Source organism: Gastrolobium bilobum, unplaced genomic scaffold (genome assembly GCF_033153095.1).
Source record: "Gastrolobium bilobum isolate Gb01-03AN ecotype WA unplaced genomic scaffold, APGP_CSIRO_Gbil_v1 utg26554, whole genome shotgun sequence".
Taxonomy (NCBI): domain Eukaryota; kingdom Viridiplantae; phylum Streptophyta; class Magnoliopsida; order Fabales; family Fabaceae; genus Gastrolobium; species Gastrolobium bilobum.
In genome coordinates this window covers 282376-303720 of record NW_026897614.1, presented here as the reverse complement: position 1 = coordinate 303720, position 21345 = coordinate 282376, and the positions used below count along the sequence as shown (strand labels likewise).

Here is a 21345-nt window from a genome sequence, read left to right as displayed (position 1 = left end):
CATCAAACACATGATTTTCTTAATTAACCTTTGAATTATCAAATTATTAGTTGTTAAAATACAAGGCGCTTGAACTTGTTTCAAACATTTCTAAGCACACTTTTACATGAATTCAACAACTAACCTCAAAACCAATTAAAACCACATAAATCAACATCATTTAACCATAATATTATCAAATCCTATCCAACCATAAAACACTCCATACAATAACTTCCAACCATCAAAATTAAGGTATAATACCTTAAATAGCTTCCTTGAAAGTTAGGCAACCTTTTCCACCAAACTACTTGTCAAAACTCCAAATTTCTCTCTCTAGATGAATAATACCAACACTCTTTAGGTGGAGGTTTCTCTCACTACAAGGCTTCTTAAGATGAAAAGAAAAGAGATTTAGGATCACAAGACCTAAAGCTACAACTTTTGTATAATAGGTTTTTGCTAAAAAGTGACTTAAAATCCAAGAAGTTCCATGGTCTCTCTCACTAGCATAGGTTCAGAAATGGTAGAAGAAAAGAAAGAAAAAATGAGCACGGGACACTTATGAAAGAAAGATGACCGATTATGTAATGCCCGGCTGCTTCAAGAATCAATGACTATCCCCACATACTAACACGAGACTTTTCAGTGTGCTTTTTCTTCACTCGCACACTTCCTAGGAAAACTTCCCAGGAGGTCACCCATCCTAGAATTTCTCCAAATCAAGCACGCTTAACTATGGAGTTCTTACGTTCCGAGCTATCGAAAAATAGATGCATCTTGTTAGTATCGGTAGTACCAATTAATTCTTATAAGCTATCCTAAATTGTGCAGTCTCATACCTGCACAGTCTTTGGAATCCCTCTCTTTCAGGTGTCTATTCGATTCATTCATGCATGTAACCCCCCGCTGAAAGCCTATCAGGAGCCGCTCCTTGTTCGTGCCTCTTTGCACCAGCGATCACTCCCCGCCCTCGTCAGCGCTCGGGATGTTACATGCCCACCAACTTCCGCATGGTTCGTCCTCGAACCACACCGTACTGGAAGAGAGGCTCTGCTCTGATACCACTTGTAACGCCCGACCGCTTCAAGAATCAATTAATATCCCCACATACTAACACAAGACTTTTCAGTGTGCTTTTTCCTCACTCGCACACTTCTTAGGAAAACTTCCTAGGAGGTCACCCATCTTAGAATTGCTCTAAGTTAAGCACGCTTAACTATGGAGTTCTTCCATTCTGAGTTACCGAAAAGTAGATGCATCTTATTAGTATCAGTAGTACCAATTAATTCTTATAAGCTATCCCAAACTGTGTAGTCTCATACCTGCACAGTCTTTGGAATCCCTCTCTTTCAGGTGTCTATTCGATTCATTCATGCATGTAACCCCCCACTGGAAGCCTGTCAGGAGCCGCTCCTTGTTCGTGCCTCTTTGCACCGGCGATCACTCCCTGCCCTCGTCAGCGCTCGGGATGTTACATGCGATAAATCTTAGAAAAATGGCTAGGTTCAGAATCCAAAATTTAGGATTAAAATACTAAGCGTAGCTATTAGTGCTAATACAATGTGATTAATTCTAAACCACTTATAAATATTAAAGGGCACTAAGCCCTAGGTTGATACTCAACATTCTTCTCTTCTACGTGGGTTTTCCTGATTCTTGAGTACAGCCACTTTGTCTCCCTCTCCTCTCTATTTTGGTGAACCAAGTGATCACCTTTCTTCTTTTTCTCTTCACCAAAACACCTTAGCTTTGTGTGAGTGTGTCTTGTGAGGGTGTGGGTTGCTCCTTGGCTGAGTGGTAACCTCTGTTTGGTGGTGTGTGTTGCTGTCCACCTTGGTTGAGAGGGTGAGAGCCTTGTTCATGCCATTGGAGGCTTCAAGAAGCCATTTTAAGTGTAAAAGAACCAACTTGAGGTGCAGAATTCGTGGTCCTTTTAAGTCAGTGTTGTGGAGCTATGTTGGGAGCTCCAAGCCACCTCATTATTCTGAGTTTTCAAGTCTTGAGGTACACCATGATTATCACCTTTGTATATTCATGATTTTAGCTTAATTAATCCATTAAAAAGGGAAACTTTGATCATTTGAGTTAAAGACTGATAATCTATGTTTAAACTACAATAATAAACTTCTGTTTGTGGAGAAATTGGACTTAGAACCATTGGAGGACCTTTAAAATCGAGTTTATGCAGAAACTACACGAGTTTCTGCATTCTGTCTAAAAAGTATTCGAATACTTTTCGTGAAGTATTGGGATACTTGTCTGTTATTCGAATACTTATTGAAAAGTATTAGGATACTTTTTTGGGAATGACAATATTCGAATACTTTAGTAAAAGTATTGGGATACTTGCTGGTATTCGAATACCTTAGTGAAAGTATTGGGATACTTGGTGATATTCGAATACCTTAGTAAAAGTATTGGGATACTTGGTGGTATTCGAATACTTTTGTGAAAGTATTGAGATACTTTTCTGGGAACAAAAGTATTCGAATACTTATCGAGGAGTATTCAAATACTTTTGCCAAAATTAGCCTAAAATCACACAAAACAAGTTGGAAAGCCTTAAACACCTTGTGAAACCTTGGCTACAAATAATAATGATCGTTTCTGCTATAAACAGACTATGAGGGTGTCGTTTGGTAACTTTGGGCCGGTGTGGACTCTTTGATTGGATTGATTACTTAAGAGGTAAGCTTCTGGTTTTCGGATTGATCTGTTGCTTGTTCCACCGACCTCCATGGGAGGGTGGTTTATATGCATGTATGCTTTTATGAAAATGATATATGCATTGATATATGCCTGAGACATGTTGATATAGTTGTTGATGTAATGTATGAATGTGATGTTAGTACTTGTACGATCAGGCAACAACCCTGGTGTGCAAGGCATAAGGCAGTATCCCTCATGTTGGTAGGTAACAGACGTGTATAAACCCTATCATGTTCCCTGGCCAGTCGAACCGCACTTGCATACATCACATGATTAATGAGTTGTAGTATTTAGCTCGTTGAGCAAGAGATTATACTATCATGATATAAATGCCTTAACATCAACATGCATTGAAATTATTGTTTTTGAACTTATATTATACTTGTAAGTGAGCTTGGGGCGGAAGAGTTCTTGAGGACCCTTTGTCTTACTGAGATTTCTTTTTAGAGATCTCACCCCACGTTTGGGGCACATTTTCAGGTTCAGGTACCTCGGGGGCTGATACCTCGGGCGGCAGGAGGCCGGAGCTTAGTTGACTGTTTATGCATGCTTATGCTGTTATGATTGGATGCTGACATGTTCTATATTTATTATCATGTTAATTGAGTTGAGACTATGTTGGGCTTTGTTGCCTTATTTTGTGAGCATGGAAGCTGTCCATACCACATTGATTAACTATGTTTTATTTTAGAATTGAGTTGTATAATTGTATCAGGATTATGGTCCGGACTACGTGTTGTAGTTTCGTGATTTAGATACACACTTATTTATATTATGAGGTTATTCAGTGTAGATAGCTGTCTATTTGCAATTTACATACAAGCAATATTTTGAAAAGTGATTAAGTAATCAACTTGGTTAATAATAATAACGTCATAATTGAAAGTAAAAAGTTAGTTCCACATTTTAATTAAGCGCTACTTAATACGATGATTTGATAACAAACCGGGTATACACGGGGTGTTACAGATTACACTTAGTGAATATCTCTAAAGTTATTTAACTTTACAAGTTTTCAACTTTACATACTAGTTTACTTCTTATTGGTCCTTTATCTTCACACACACCTTGTCATCAAATAATACAACATTCTAGAACCTCTTCCACTTGCATTAACCGCCCCACAAATGCAAGAGTGACTAGCTTGCTTACTTGTCCAATTAACACCTTTTAGACTTTCAAACTTTTCATTCATTGGTCTATTTGTTCAAGACTTTTCAACCTTAATTCTAATTGGTTGGTCTTCACTTAATTATGACCTTCAAGAATATAAAACATACAAGTCATAAAGACTTCACTCATGCATAGAGATTTATGCAAAGAATTCACAAAGTTAAGTTATGTTACTAATGACAACTTTGACCTAAATCAATTTCTATTGGTTTATTAATTTTCTTACTGTGACCTATTTTTAGAAATTAATCTAGACATTGTTTGATCATAATAAGATCACTTTGAACCTATGAAATTAACTATAGAATTTAATTACATCATTAAAATCAAGCTTTGACTTAACCTTGGTCAATTACCAAACTAATCCTGACTTTTCACATATAACATCTATGTCCCCACATACACTCTATTCTTATATCAGGGTCCTATTAGACTTGTTTGGCGTGAACTGTATTTTTAACTTAATTATCATATCAATTACATGATTTACCGTTTACCGTTTCTTTGAATACGTGTTTAATTCACTTAAATATTTTGTTAATTCACTGTCACCTATTTTGATAGTGAGTGTTGTTATATTCACCCCACCTTTTAAAGATTTTGTCCTCAAAATTAAAACATCTTACTGTTTCAATACTAAGCATAGATAGAAAAATTCATTTCCTACCCCTTTAAATTGCTTAGCTATACCTTTTCACTCAAACCAACATGAACACCTTACCAAATATCTGACTTAGCCCTTTTAATGTTAGTCATTATCTGAATTCATTATGCATTCTATCTTTACAGCTATACACAACTCATCTCATAACATCCTTAACCATATCATTATTAACTTGTCTTTCAGACATAAGGTTTTCAACTTACTTTATAATCATTACTTTTCATTTTTATATTCCCATATTATATAATCCTAGGAATACCATCACAATCTCCGAGATCATAGTCTATACGGAGCACAACAAAATATAGTTATACAAATATCTCATACATATAACCAAATATGACATCCATCATAATCATTGGATAGTCAAGTCAGACAACTCTGAGGACCTCATGCCACTCCAGAGCAACCAGATGAAATCCATAAATTTGGTGCATTTCTGGCGTATTTGACATATTACTTTTAATTTATTTTATTGGCCAACAAATTCTCTTTGGATCATACATGAACCTACTCCATTTGGTGTCCACAATAAATCCCATATATAATGGCTCACAAAAAAATGTGTTTTCTATCAACACTGAGGCATCCCTATAATAGTAGTAGTAGTAGTGTATACGTGATATATATATATATATATATATATATATATATATATATATATATATATATATATATATATATGAGATAAGATCCTTTGATTTCGGTGTCAAATTTAAAGTTTGACACCTCATCTGAGAGCCGTTAGATAAAAAAAGATCAATAGTGTTACATGCTTACAAATCAGAGTCGTTGATCTTTTTTGATCTAACAGGTCTTAGATGAGGTGTCAAAATTTCCCATAACAATAGTGTATATATATATATATGTATTTCATAACAAAGTCACTACACTATCTACTACCACTATCATATCAGTTACAACGCCTACACTACTTTACCAATCAATTCAGTCAATACAATCAGTCAATGTTCACAAACAACATATAGGAATCATAAAATCAGAAACATCATACAATATCCATGTTAACATTTCAAACATCACTCATAAGTACAACACAATTAAGACATCAAACAATCTATTATTACTCATACAATTCAATCATACAGTCAAAAAACTACGGTTTAACCATACCCTACTTTCAAATAATTGTACTTTAACTATAGTAACATAAAATCTATTATCAAAATCTTTATATTAACAAAATTCTTACAGAATCTTACATAATCCGAGTACTACAGTTTCCATGGAAGCTCTCACATATCTTCCAAAATCAGATACTCTCGAAGTAATATCTCCAAGTATCATAGTACTTTTGGATATCTCTTTATTTCACATATCACCATCCTTCTCTTTACTCTCGGATATCTCATTTCTCATAGAAGCATACCTATATTGAGTCTATACCATAATTATCATCTTAGAGAAAGCTTCTCTTATGCACTATCCCATATAACAAATTAAATTATTTTGCATATATTTTAATGTTCTAAAATAAGAACACATGAAATCTTAAATAGTCAAAATACTTGAAATTAAAAAAAATTAAAATTAAAGTCAATTGATTTGGTATAATGATGAAAAATTTGAGTAATTTATATTAAGTTATGTGTTTAATTATCATTTGTATAAATTGTTTTGATTAAAATTGGTTAGAAAAAGTTTATCGTCCTCGAGATTTTCCTATATCAAATTAGATAATCGGATAATTGATAAATGGATAAAAAAATAAAATAAAATTCATAACAGAAAATATTAAACATTAATTGATTGATGAATGAGTGGCTCTTATTATTATATTTTATCTAATTTTAATTCTAAATATATTAAATATTTATTAGGATTTTAACAAACAAACTTTCCCTCAACTTTTAACACTATTAAAAATGAAAAAAGAAACCATAAGCATTCCTGCACAAAGCATCATTAAGAGTGTGGAGACAAAATTCCAAACAAGGCGAGACCTCGGGAAATTACAATCCCCACTAAATTTCAAATTCAACTGCGATCTGATCAGCACCTTCTTTAGCTCCACACCACAACACTCTACAAGACACTAATCACTCCTCATTTTCCCGCAGCATCTCGCTGCGAAACAACACAAACTTAACCATTTACTAATATTGAAACAACTGAACACAAAGCAATGATGTTGCTTCAACTTCTTCATGTAATTTCTTGCTGTCTCTTTTTTTTTCTTCTTCTTCCATTCACTCTCTCTCTAAACTCTGACGGACTCTCTCTCCTGGCCTTAAAAGCCGCCATAGAAGTGGACCCCACAGGGGTGCTCAACTCGTGGTCTGACTCAGTTCAGAGTCCGTGTGAATGGTTCGGAGTGGTCTGCACCGGTGAACGAGTCACCCAACTCGCTCTCCCAGCAAAGGGGTTAAGTGGTTACATACCCTCAGAACTTGGTCACCTCACGGAGCTTAAGAAACTGAATCTTCAACACAACAACTTCTCCAGTGGCATTCCCTCAAGTTTGTTCAATGCAACAAACCTCATGGCCCTCGACCTCTCCAGTAACTCTCTCTGCGGTTCGCTACCCTCTACGATTGCATCTCTCAAAAATCTCATACACTTAGATTTGTCCTCTAATTTTCTCAATGGCTCTATCCCTGACTCGTTTTCGGAGCTCGTTAACCTCGTCGGAGCGTTGAACCTCTCACACAATCGATTCTCCGGCGGGGTTCCGGCGTCATTGGGGATGCTTCCGGTGGCCGTGAGTTTGGACCTCCGGGGGAATAACCTCACCGGAGAGATTCCTCAGGTTGGATCATTGCTCAACCAGGGTCCCACAGCGTTCGCCGGAAACCCTGGCCTCTGCGGGTTCCCGTTGCAGAACGCCTGCCCCGAAGAGAAGTCGCCGGAGATTTTCCCGAGCACGAGAGATGACCCGAACCTGAACCCGAATCCGAAACCGAAAGCGCTTTATCCTCGTGGAGCTTCAGAAGAGAAGGTGCGAGGTGGGTCTTTTGTTGTTGGTGGTGTAATCTCCGGCGTTTTGCTGATGTCTGTGGCGGTTTTGCTGTCGGTGTGGGTTTTCCGGCGACGGCGGAGGTGGGAGGCCGGCGAGGGTGAAATTGGAAAAAAGAAAGTGGAGGGTGAGGTTGGTGTTGGGGAGGAGCAGAAGGGTAGGTTTGTGGTGGTGGATGAAGGGTTTGGGTTGGAGTTGGAGGATTTGCTTAGGGGTTCTGCTTATGTGGTGGGGAAGAGCAGGAGTGGGATTGTGTACAAGGTTGTCGGAAAAGGGTCTTTCTCGACGGCGGCGGCGGCGGTGGCTGTTCGGCGGCTGAGTGAGGGTGATGTCACGTGGCGGTTCAAGGAGTTTGAATCTGAGGTGGCGGCTATTGGGAGGGTTCGCCACCCTAATGTTGTTCCGTTAAGAGCATATTACTATGCAAATGATGAGAAACTGCTCATCACTGATTTCATCCGCAATGGAAGCTTGTACACTGCATTGCATGGTATCACTTCTCACACTGTTTTTTTTTTTTTTTTCTTTCCCTTTTAATTAACTTACTTAGCCTTTTTAATGGAGAAAATTTTTTAATTGGGGAAATTCTCTGTGCAAAATGTTGATGAGAAGCATATATATGTATTGGAGAAATTCTCATGTTTAATTTGGGTCTCTATATATTACTGTGCATTCACATTTTAGTTGCATTTGAAAATGGATCAAGTTGCCTGTGTTTGCTAGATTAAAGTTTTTCCCAAATAGTGTAGTGGGATGAAACCTGTGCTTAGCCAGTTTGCTGGTGATTTGGTTTAAGTGACAGCATATATACCACACATTATGAGCGCACATTGCTGGTGGTTGATTGAGTTCAAATTATAATTTTATACTTTTGACTATGTAATAATGTTGCCATGTGATTGTCGCCATGATGATATTTTACGTATACAGGAGCTGATTTGACAAAACTTTAACCAGCTGTAACTGTCTTTACTTGCACTACATATTTTGTGGGCCACTGGCCATTCTGTCCTTTAGCGAAATATGCTTGATGCTTCTGCACTTGAGAACTGAAACCCCTTTTTAATGGTTTTTGTCCGTGATCACAGAGTCATGCAGGTACATTTTTGGTATCTTCATTATTGTTTCTAGCATTTGTAATGGACATTCAGTCAAATTCATTCAAATGTGGTCCTGCTTAATTTGTGCAGATATAGTGATAAATGCATGAATTTAACTGCATTGTACTGACCCCATTTGAATGGGTGAAAATCCCATAGTTTTCAATGCAATCAGCGTCATTCCCTATTGATCTGCCTCAGTAGATAATGGACCCCCTGGTGATCATTGTCTCTAGTGATTCTAGCCTGCTTCCGCAGGTGCTCTTAAAGCCATTCTCGTGGAGTGTGGTGGTCCTCTATGTGTAAAGATTTTTGTTGTTCTGCTGATCTGTTGAACATTCTATCTCTTTAAGTTATGATTTTGTAAATTAGATGTTAAAAGGAATGGATTTATAACTCTAACATGCATACTGTTATGGTTGAGACTTATGAGGTCTTTGTAACATGCAAGACCTCAAACCAAAATTAATGTTTGCCTTTTCACTTTTTGCTCTCTAATATTAAAAAGTGATTGTTAGGTCATTTTCAGTTTCCATTTTCCTTTTTTAAAAGTGTTGTTTGATGCATTTTCTGCTTTGTATTTGGTGTTTTATGGTTGCAGGTGGGCCTTCCAATTCATTGCCACCATTATCCTGGGCAGCAAGGTTAAAAATTGCTCAAGGAACTGCAAGGGGCTTGATGTACATACATGAGTTCAATGGTAGAAAATATGTTCATGGCAACCTAAAACCAACAAAAATCCTACTAGATGATGATCTCCATCCTTGCATAACCGGTTTTGGACTTACTCGTCTTGGTTTGGGTACCTCAAAGTTTGCCCCATTAGTACCAAAACGGCAGAATTCAAACCAGTCTACCTTAACATCAGCAATGGGTTCAAAAGTTTCAGTTTCCTCTAACAACTACTTGGCACCTGAGGTGCGCATAGCTGGTGGAAAATTCACTCAGAAATGTGATGTGTATTCTTTTGGTATAGTGCTGTTAGAACTTTTGACAGGTCGGTTGCCAGATTTAGGGCCTGAAAATGATGGTAAGGAGCTAGAGAGTTTTGTGAGGAGAGCATTCAAGGAGGAGAAGCCCTTGTTGGAGATTTTAGACCCTGCGCTTTTACCCGAGGTTTATGCTAAAAAGCAAGTTATTGCTGCGTTTCATGTAGCACTGAATTGCACAGAACATGATCCAGAAATGCGACCTAGAATGAGAACCGTGTCTGAGAGCCTTGATTGCATCAATATACAATGAAAAATGATGGGGATCCTTGTAAATTTTGTGTTCATGTGGCTAACTCTGTTTTTCTTTTTTTTTTTGGGTGGTGTTGTTTTTGTAAGATTCTTGGAGTTATGAAAAATTAGATGTAGCTTTTGTTTGATGTATTGACATAAGCTAATGCATTTTCTTTCTCAATGGAAACTGCGTGCCTTCGACATCACCTAAAAGGGAAAGTGATTACTGATGTTGCTAGCTAATGTAAATATTAACCCATATTTTTTTTTTTATCTGTTTCTCTATATATATGCCTGCAGCTCAAGTCATGCAACATAAAGTGCAATGCAACATGCTTGGTAATTTTGATCAATTGAATCATGTACATGTTATAAATTATGTTAACTAAATGAGGTAGAGCTTCAGCAAGCAATTCTTTCATTTCTATATCTATTATCATTGTTAGTGTTGGGCATTTCTAAAGACAAGCAGTTGATATTGCATGTGACAGTACTGAGGAATAGTTAGGAAGCAGTTACAGTCAAAGGCAAAGAAGGGATACACCAGGTTGAATATGGACCACCCTTACAAAAGATTTTGACCATAATAACTATAGAGACAGGTATTTTGGCAATAGGCAGTTAGGCACTTGAGTGTTTTTTTTTTTATCTATTTATTTTATTAAAGATCATATAAGAAGTAATTTTAATCTCCCTAAAATTTCTAATAATACTATATTTCATTAAATTTATTCTTTTCCGAGATAACAAAACTTGACATTATTTTAAGAGCTTTATCAGTGTCCTTTTACATAAGATAGTTATCTTATGTTATAGAGATAAAATGGGTGGGTTCTATCATTACAAGAAAAAAGAAAAAGAAAAAAAAGTGGGGTACAAAAATCGAAGTGAGAGAATATGAGAAAAGTTATTTTATGTGAAAGGAGAGTAATATTTTCCTTATTTTAAACTGTATATGTAGTTTTCATTCGTAATATTAGGAAGGTAGAAGTTGCAGTCTTGTTGATCTTTCTGTTAAACTCTGGTCCAAAAAGTTGATGGAGCAAATTAAGCTCCCTTCTTTCTTTATATGTTTTGTTTGGATCTACCATTGTGCTCTTCTTTCCAAATGTTGTTGGTTACAAGCAGCTGTGACTCCTCTTTTGGGCCGGCCCATCCTATGAATTTTTTTCAAAATTCATATTTGACTATTTTAGGGTGGTTCTCATATATTAAAACTTACAAAGGCTTTTAAATGTGTTTTTCTATAGGGAGTTACGATACTGGAGATAATTGTTTGGTAAGATGCAATATATATATATATATATATATATATATATATATATATATATATATATGAAAAAATATTTCTACAGCCACTTTAGATAAGGTTATCTACAGTTACCTTAAAATTACGTTATTTTGATTAATGAAAGATGTTTTTGTAATTTTAGGTGAATTTTAATGAAGGATGTTTCAATAATTTATATATATATATATATATATATATATATATATATATAAATAATAATAATAATAATACTGGAAATTATATGTATATTTGAAAATTGTTAAATAGTTAGAGTTGTTCAGTCAGATATTTTGACAAAATCATTTGAGGAAATTACGTCTCCTTATTCTTTGTAACCAATTCAAACATGAGAAATAGTATTCTCATTTTACATGAAATTTTTTTTTCATGTTATATACAATACATGAGTGGATCCTATTTTGATTTTTTTGTCTTTTCACTTTTTTGTAGACCCCACGCATGTATTGTGTGTGTAGCATAAGAAAATTTTTTCATATAAAATGAGAAAAGTAATCCCCAACAAACATAGCTATAGTTTTATTTCAAAAATAATAAAAATTAAAATCCCAAAATAATTTGAAATTTTCTTTATACAATGGCTTCCATAAGGTCTCAATGATGTTATATGACTAAGACCTTAAAGCAGATGCACTACTAAGATTTTTCACAAAATTACTTACAAAAAAAAAAAAAAAGATTTTTCACAAAATCTAGAGCGTAAGTTCATAAACTTTTAGCAAATCACAATATGCTTATAAATGCTTAACTTATAATATATTTGTTGAGATATTTAACTATTATGAGTACCGTATTGGTTGATAATAGACTAAGTGAAGAGTATATAAGTGGAAGGACCCATAAAATTAATGTCTTAAGATTTTGGGTTGAGACATCATCCCTGAACCTGTCTGACAATATTGTCTAAAAAATCAAGTAGAAGATTAGGCTGAAAGCTGATATGAGTGAATTTCTATTCTATTTTATATTTTATTTTGTCATGTGGGTTGCAAAATTACTACGTTGTACTTGTATGTATATGATTGTGTAAGGGAACTAGTGCAAACGGTGAGATTTTTTAAGAAAGGAACATGTTATTTGAAAAATTCATGTTCAACAAATAAAGATCAAGAATATGAATAAAGATATTAAGAATTCATAGTTTTCATATTCATATAATTATAGAGAAATATTTTTCTTATGTTGTAGAAAAAAATTATCTCATGTTATAGAAATAATATTATAAGTGGGACCCACAGATAAGAGGAAAGAGAAAAAAAAGTTGTGAAACTCATTCCTCTTTTGTGTGTATAGGAAAATTATTTATCTCATGTAAAATGAGATAAACATAACCCATAATTATATTAAGAATTTATGATGAAAATTGATACTTCAATTTGTAACATCTTATTAATTTCTTGTTATTTCTTTATTAGGTTTCATTCTTATGGAAATACCTAACTTTAATGAGCAGAGAACAAATAGAAATAGTTTCTTTCCTTTAAATTATTTGTAATCTAAAATGCATGACTACATGTATTAAAAAAAAATGCATGACTACTCACATGATATAGTTAAAAAACTTCTTCTTTATACCAAAAAAAAAAAAAAAACCTCTTCCAAAAAATCAAGCTCCCATGACCTTTAACCCTTCATTTTATTATTCAAATCATGTACATTTGTCATTTGTTACACACGAGACATTTATCAGATTCTCCCACTTGTCTTATGTGACAAAATATTATTCAATGATTTAATAAAGGCTAAAAAGCTTCTCATGTCACAAAAAAATTATCATCTTCTACTATTCTCATGTTAAAAAAAGGGCCCATTTTTTTTTTCTTTTCCTAAAAAATAATGAGGCCCAATTTGTTTTTGAGTAAGCTGCAAAACAATTTATTCTACCACTGCTGAAGAAGTATGAAACCGGCTTTAATAAAACATCAATTATAATAGGCTTTAACATTTTTATAATGAATAGATAAGTTATTTATATTTACTCCCAAAGCGACGTTGTTTTGGTTTGAAAAATTAAAAAATTATAATGAAAAAGACTATTATAACCCTGAATCAAATTATAATTACAAAAATACTTTGATTTCTGCCTCAAAATGACATTATTTTGAGCTTAATATGGATAAATGATTTACATTGACTATAAAAAAGCGAACCCATTATAATATGCACAATAAGGTAAAAGTTTTGTAAATTGATTGCACATAATTCATAGTTAAGAATGTAACTAATAAAACTCTCAAGGGTAGCTCATTTTGGGTCCAGATGTGTCTCTCTTCTCGAATAGAGGATTAGTCTTATCCTTCCTCTGATAGCGAAGTTCAATGCACCCACTGTGCCTTCCTCCTCAAATGAGGGATTAGTCTTATCTTTTCTTCGGTAGCAAAGCTCAGTACACCCGCGCTCAATGCATTCGCTGTTCTAATGATCGAAAGAGATTGAACGAAGATATCTCCAAATTATATAAAAAAAAAATGTAACTAATAAGAGTTATGACGATCGTATAACATCAAATCAACATGATACCTTCCATGCTCTGCTATAGAAACTTTTCTCATTAACATGACACTTCAATGGAAAGTACACTTTATATCCAATAATAACATCATTACAGACAAAAGCAGTTTTCAATATAATATTTAGGATTTTATAATTCTCATTTAACATGAGAATTGAAATCTTCCTATACACCCTTTAATTTTCGTGCTAACATGGATTTTACATATAATTTTTTCTAACATATAGGTCTCACATGCTTTTTATCTCTACAACATAAGATTTCAATTCTCATGTAACTTGAGAATTATAAAACACTAATATTTATACTTGTTACGTAAGTTTGAAAATAGAGAATTCAAAGCTAATCCATCAATAAGCTTATTGTAGCGGATGCTACAGAAGAAGAAGAATGCAGAAAGGATAAGAGGAGAAGAAGAAGAAGTTGAGAGAGAAAGAGTCAAGAGATAGATGAGAAATTCCAAATATTTTCTGATATCTTTTCTTAATGGCCACACATCTACTTATACCCATAAGGGTTGTTACAACAGACAACACAATATTACAAACAAGTAATTAAAATAAAGACACTTCTATAAAGACACTATTATAGGGGCACTGCTATAAGGACTGGTTATTAAGATACACTAATTACCGTTACATTCCATCCTCCTTCAGACCAACTTCGTCCTCGAGGTTGAGTTATAACAATACCAGGGTCAAAGATAAAAATACATGCTTTAATCAGGTCCCATATAATCCAAATGATGCAGTCTCGTATGCTAATAATAAAGTTCTCCCATGAAGTCTTGTACAAGCTGTGAGGAGTCAGGAACCTGACCAATGTGGCATACAAAGCAACATTATGATACACCCCAGGGAGCACCAGGCTTCTTAGGAAAGAGGAAGATACAACAAGCAAAATATTTTCCTTCCAAGATTTAACATGTTGCCTCCATTCATCAAGGAAAGAACAGGCCCGAATAAACAGCCTTGAAGAAGCAGAGTCTAAATTGTGCAGTGCGCACTTAAGAGGGAGATTTCTGTGATTCAAACGTGATAACTCAGAGCTATATGCATTGCAAATATCTAGCAATTTCACGCTTGTGTCCAAGTACACATCAATCCATTTGTCATCCCACTCACTCACAGGCAGCTCAAGATCTGTAATAAGCTTTCTCAGCCTCTCTGCCAATGTTACCTCAAAAGCTTGTAATATTGCAAGAAGTTGCGGAGACATGCGAAAGTCTTTAGGTGATATCATCCGAAAAGGAGTTCCAAAAGGGAATAAGGATCGGGGTGGATGTGGATTCTGTGATACTAATTCACCAGCCTTCAGCATCCATAACTCATACAATGTTAATTTTAAATCAAGGCAGCGTTCCTCCTCTAAGGAAATGATTCCAACATAAGGCTTCTGTTCTTTGAACTTGTGCTGCCGCATCATGATTGACAATTTTAAAACAGATGTTTTGGTCATTGCACGCTTGTTCTTCAATCTTTCAGCAGCATCTATTGTAACTTCATTCAATACGCCAAATAAAATAGAGTGTTGTGTACATAATTCAGCCCATACTTGAGGAACATGACTTCTTGTATAAGCCAACATATCTCTACAATGCTCAAGAAAAATTTCGAACATAGCTTGCTTATTAAGGATATAAATGGATTTAGAATTTCCTTCACCATCAATATCCTTAAATGGCTGCACCATTAGCTTCTCTAGCATACCAATAAGAGCATTGTGAATATTATAGGACTCTCCACCCAAGCAAGGAACAATAATGCCAATACTTGTGTCAACAAGGACTGCTTGGGAGGGTTGTGATAGCATAAGATGGACAACATGAGGCTTAATCTTTGTTTGGGTTTCACGCTTGGTGCCAAGCTTAAGAAGAGGGGGATACTCGTCTGAACATGAATTGTAGCCACTCTTGTTACCAAATAGAGGTAGGGGCTGACAAGAATCTTCGATAATAGAGGACCAAATATGTCGTGCTAATACGATTGTCAGGGTTGACTCACGTTCTTGATAATCCATATCAGCAAACACATTGCAGGTATAATGTAAAAACCCACATCTCCTCTCAGTCATTTCATCAAACATCTGGGTTGTACTCTCAACAACTCCAAATCCTCTAATAGCACTAACAGTTTCAAACCCTGGGTTCATTGGACCTTTGCTTCTGTTGGCATAACGAGGAGAAAATAGATTTGAAGCCGAGGAATGCATGAAAAACTTTCTACCACTAGGAAAAACACAATCAATGCAACCTATGAATTTCATCACAGGGTGAAAAACACAATCAAGTTTGGAAAATTTTGCGAGCGAAGGTAACAACGAAAACAAATATAAGCAGATAGTAGAATCTGGCGGCTCCGGCAAGGGAGGCGGTTTGGAGAGCCATCGCAGAAATCGCTTCCCCATAATAATATCACCAGTATTGTAGTTCTCATCGAACCAGATGAAGCCCAAACACAAGATGAAACCGGGACACAGTGTCGTGCAAGGGCGCACAACCCTATCCTCCTCAGGATCTGAACAATCGGTGGTTCCAAAAAGGTTTATCGGTCCCACTCGAGGAGATTCGTCAATGACCGTGTCCAATTCGTTCGGGAGATCACAAATCAATTTTATGGCACAAAACTGTCTTCTCTCAATAGAGGGAAATAAGGGCAGATGATGCAAAAGTAGATCATGCAAAGAGGGATTAAATGGAAGATCCCAGTGAAGGTGGGTTTCACGCCTCACCAAAAATCCACGAAATATCCTTTGAATCCTAGTAGCAGCTATATCTTCTAGATCAACTCGGATCTCATCGGAAGCAGCCCTAATTTTTGCAAAATCAGCTCGTATCTCAGCGCGAACCCTTGCGAAATCAGCTCGCATCTCGGCCCTAGCCATGGCGAAGTCAGCATGCGATTCTGAAAGGGATCGGTCTAATGCATGAAGTGCTACAGAGACAGCATCCCAACATGATGTAATCTTAGGTGAAATTGAAGGGTTAGATTGGGGATCAGTGATTTGTTGTAGAAGAGGATGAATGTTACTTCTAGCTATGGAGGAAGAGTAGCTCGATGAAAGCACCATTGTAGCGGATGCTACAGAAGAAGAAGAATGCAGAAAGGATAAGAGGAGAAGAAGAAGAAGTTGAGAGAGAAAGAGTCAAGAGATAGATGAGAAATTCCAAATATTTTCTGATATCTTTTCTTAATGGCCACACATCTACTTATACCCATAAGGGTTGTTACAACAGACAACACAATATTACAAACAAGTAATTAAAATAAAGACACTTCTATAAAGACACTATTATAGGGGCACTACTATAAGGACTGGTTATTAAGATACACTAATTACCGTTACACTTATAGTATCAATAACCAAATAAATAGGCAATATATTTGTACTTATTTTAAAAATAAATTTAATTTAGTAGAGATTTTTTTAGTATAAACGGAGGCTTCGAGCCCAATCTGTTGGAGTTTTATCACTAATATTTTTTAAAAGAAGACTTTTTAAATCTTTTTAATTTTTACAGACTACTTGTTTGTTATATACATATACATATATATATATATATATATCTATATATTTATATTTATATGAAATAGAATCTTTTGACACCGATGTCAAACAAAAAGTTTGACATCTCATCTGAGAGTCGTTAGATTAAGATAGGTCAACGGTGTCACATGCTTACAAATTGGAGTCGTTAGATCAAGGCAAGATCAAAGACTTTTAGATAAAGTGTCAAAGGATCCTATACACTGGTGTCAAACAAAAAGTTTGACATCTCATCTGAGGGTCGTTAGATTAAGACAGGTCAACGGTGTCACATGCTTACAAATTAGAGTCGTTAGATCAAGGCAAGATCAAAGACTTTTAGATGAATTGTCAAACGATCTGATGTGCGTCTAGCATATGATGCTTTCTAACTTAAAAGAAGTAAGGAATTAATCATAAATGTGTGAAAATAAGTCATAAATGCAAGAAATATTGATTATTCCTTCTCAATCATTCTCTCACTCAATTTATGTGTTTTAATAGCAGGAAACACCAAAAAAGAAGTGAAGGAGAGAAGTGCAGTTTTCCCAGCAGCGCACTTTGCGCGGGACATGGCGCAAAGTGCGTCATTTGATCCAATTCATCCCTGTATCCTGGCCCACAGTGCGCTGGATGTAGCGCATAATGCGCGGGCTTGGCGCACTTTGCGCGGGACCTGGCGCAAAGTGCGCCATTTGACACCTTTCCTTCTGTTTTCTCATGCAAAGTGCGCCAGAGTTGGTGCAAAGTACGTGGCGATACTTTTCAATTTTAATCTGATGCGAATTACTCAAAAAGAAGGCCCAATTGGAGAGCAATTGAAAGTAGGTTTTCTCAAAACCTAATAAAAGGATCAGAAACAGAGGAAGGAAGAACTTTTTGACAACAAGGAAGAGAAAAACAACAAAGAAAGGGAGAATTCTTGGGAGCTTCTTGGAGTTTCAAAGATTCGAACGATCAAGACGAAAGATCTTCATCTTCTTTCTCTTTTTTAGGTTCTGAATTTTATTTTCTTTTATGATTATTTTGTCAGACATGAATATGTCTGGCTAGTTTCATTATTGTGGTAAGGGTCACAACCCTTGATGTGAACCCCTTGTAGTTTGGTTGAAGTTTATGTTTATCTATTTAATTGAATTTATCATGCCTTGTTCTTCATTCTATAATTCTTTTGGAACTGATTAATCTATCATGATTGCGAGGGTTAGGGTTTTCAATAGGGATATTAGAATTCTAATTCATGACAAAGGGTAAGACAACTGTTCATGTATGCACTAGGGATAGGCTACATGAATCGCAAACGTTAAAGATTCATTGATTCTAAGGGTTAACTTGAAAAGGGATTTATAAGGGATTAGGATTCTAATAGAGTTAATAAGGTTAAAGTCACTAAGGAATTAGGGCTTAACTAATAATAGAAAAGATGATGAATCGTTTGATCAATTGAATAAGTAAACGTAAATGTAATCCAAGTTGCAAGGTGGGGATCAAAAAGGTGTTTGTTTCTCTTTACCACAATATTTTCTCAAACATTTTCTCAACCTTCAATCTTTTATTCTTGAATTCTAAAAGAACCTTGAATCATTTACATTTTCTTGAATTGTTCTCAATTATTTCACAAACCACAATTGTTCTTAAACCATTTTTATTAATGCAACAAGAGAGGAATAATTATAATAACTTCGGTGCCTCAATCCTCGTGGAGACGATACTCTACTTACCCTTTTATTACTTGGAACAATCAGTACACTTGCCGACTATTCACAACAAGTTTTTGGCGCCGTTGCCGGGGATTGAATTCGCCAATTTTATTATAACTTTTGATTTTCTTGATTTGATTTTGTTTTGTTATTAATCTTTTTGCTTGAGTTTATCCGAGGTAAAGTAAATCGAGACACTTTACAGTTTGATCCAGAAATCGAGAAAACTGCAAAGAAGAACCGAAAGCTAGCCAAGCAAAGAAAGGAGGAAGAGTCATCGATTTATAAGCCAAACACAGAACCAGTGATGGCAGTTAATAATCCACGTCCAGGAGAGGAATTGACTGAGAGGAATTGATGGAGTCAATTTCGCTCCTCTTTTCATGAGGCCGAACTCTATCATAGTCAGGCCACCGATAGATGCCAACAACTATGACATCCATCCGTCGCTGATTACTTTGGTGGAGAAGAATCCTTTTGGTGGGGAGGACTACGAAGATTCTCATGATTATGGACAGATTTCTGAGAATCTGTGATACAACTAAGCATCATGGAGTGTCCGATGATGCGATAAGACTCCGATTGTTCCCTTTTGCTTTGACCGGGAAACCCTCAGATGGTTAGATCGACATGCTCCTAACAGTATCCGAACATGGGAAAAGTACAATAAGTTGGTGAATGAAATCACCAACTTCACACAACAACCAAGAGAGACCTTATGTGCAGCCTGGACCAGATTTCAGGAGTTGATCAGAAAATGCCCCCAATATGACTTGCCAGACACCAAGAAGGTTAGAGTCTTCTACAATGGAATGACACCAGATTCCAGAATGGTTGTCAACGGTGCAGCCGGTGGAACTATAAGAAAGAAGACAACTGCTCAAACCTTAGAGCTGATTGACTTTATGGCAAGGAATGAGAATGCATCTACGACAGTCCAGCCTGTTCAGCCAAAGAAAGGACTCTTACAACTGGGGAACAATGATGCGTCATTAGCGAGCAGAAGATGATCTCTCAACAGCTAGCCAGTATAAATGTCAAGCTAGATAAGATGCAAGTCTCAATAGCTCAAGTTAATTTACTTAACTGTGAGTACTGCAAAGGGGAGCATGAGACTAATGAGTGCCCTACACTCATGGGAGCTGAGCCGTTCCAGGTCAATGAAGTTTGGTATGATCCAAGGCCACCACAGAATATCCAAAATTTTCAGAGGAATCAGAATGGTGCTCAAGGAAGCAATTTTCAAAGGAGAAGTCAAGGTGGAGGGTTGGATTATAAATCCAACAATTATCTGAAACCTCTTCCTCTTCCATATAAGGAGCCATCTGAGTTAGAGAAAGCAATGCTGCAACTCTCTAAGACCACCAATGATCACATCCAGAATACTGATGCCTTCGTGAATGAAACAAGAGCCTACCATAAGAACCAAGATGTTTCCATCCGGAACTTGGAGACTCAAATTGGCCAACTTTCAAGACAACTAGTTGAGAGGAGTCAAGAAAGGAGAAATGCAGTGTCAAAGGAGCAATGCAATGTCATCACTACAAGGAATGAGGATCTAGAAAATGAGAAAGTTGAAGTTTCTACAAGAAAGGATGAACAAGCTCAAAAGGATAAAGAAGAAGCAAATGAACAACCTCCTGCAGTTCAAAAGAAACAATGAGATTTCTCACGTTTTGAGAAACCTCTATATCCAATGAGGCCCAAGCACAATGAGTAAAGGAAGCAATTTTCTAAATTTTTAGATATTTTTAAGAAATTGCAGATTAATATTCCTTTTGCAGAAACTCTGGAGCAAATGCCTTCATATGCCAAATTCCTGAAGAAAACATTATCTAAGAAGAGGAAGCTCACAGAGGATGAACCGATTACAGTAACAGAGGAGTGCAATGCAATCGTACAGAAAAACATGCCTCCAAAGTTGAAGGATCCTGGAAGCTTTAGTATTCCATACACAATTGGCAAAACAACTATAGAGAGAGTCTTATGCGATCTTGGTGCCAGCATTAATGTGATGCCATTAACCCTGATGAAGAAGCTGAGGATTAATGAAGTGAAGCCAACCAGGATGAATGTTCAACTGGCCGTCCGCTCAACAAAGCAAGCACATAGTATTGTGGAAGATGTGCTAGTCAAGGTAGACAAATTTCTAATTCCTGTCGATTTTGTTATTCTTGACATTGATGAAGATGCCAGTGTGCCTATGATCTTCGGGAGGCCATTCTTAGCAACCTTAGTAGCATTAATCGATGTACCTAAGGGTGAGTTGATAATGCGCGTGGATGGAGAGCAAGCAATATTCAAGGTACCTATAAATGAAGCTCCTCCATTGCCTACCTCTCAATCTAAGAATCAAGTGAACTACATTGCTGAGAAAAAAGTTGAGGAAGGGAACAAGAAGGAATTCCATGAGCGGCATGACGAACACAAGCCAAATGTTAAGATGGAAAAGCCCAAGAGCAAGAAAAAGC

General features: G+C 36.0%; 1 protein-coding gene and 1 non-coding gene across 2 annotated transcripts; one reads left to right on the top strand and one right to left on the bottom strand.

Annotated features, from left to right (window-relative positions):
* Positions 1–6674: 6674 nt before the first annotated feature.
* On the top strand, positions 6675–9881 carry LOC133308614 (receptor protein kinase-like protein ZAR1). The gene is made up of 2 exons (XM_061509256.1): positions 6675–7995; positions 9207–9881. Exons 1-2 carry the CDS (start codon positions 6675–6677, stop codon positions 9845–9847), a joined length of 1962 nt encoding a protein of 653 aa, XP_061365240.1. The 3' UTR covers positions 9848–9881.
* A 9661-nt stretch (positions 9882–19542) lies between these two features.
* On the bottom strand, positions 19543–19649 carry LOC133308618 (small nucleolar RNA R71). Its single transcript, XR_009751187.1, has one exon. It is a non-coding gene; the product is annotated as a small nucleolar RNA R71 (small nucleolar RNA).
* Positions 19650–21345: the final 1696 nt, after the last annotated feature.

Coding starts and splice junctions, on each gene's coding strand:
- LOC133308614 (XM_061509256.1), top strand. CDS start 6,675: ATGATGTTGCTTCAACTTCTTCATGTAATTTCTTGCTGTCTCTTTTTT. Junction 7,996..9,206: donor CTTGTACACTGCATTGCATG/GTATCACTTCTC, acceptor TTATGGTTGCAG/GTGGGCCTTCCAATTCATTG.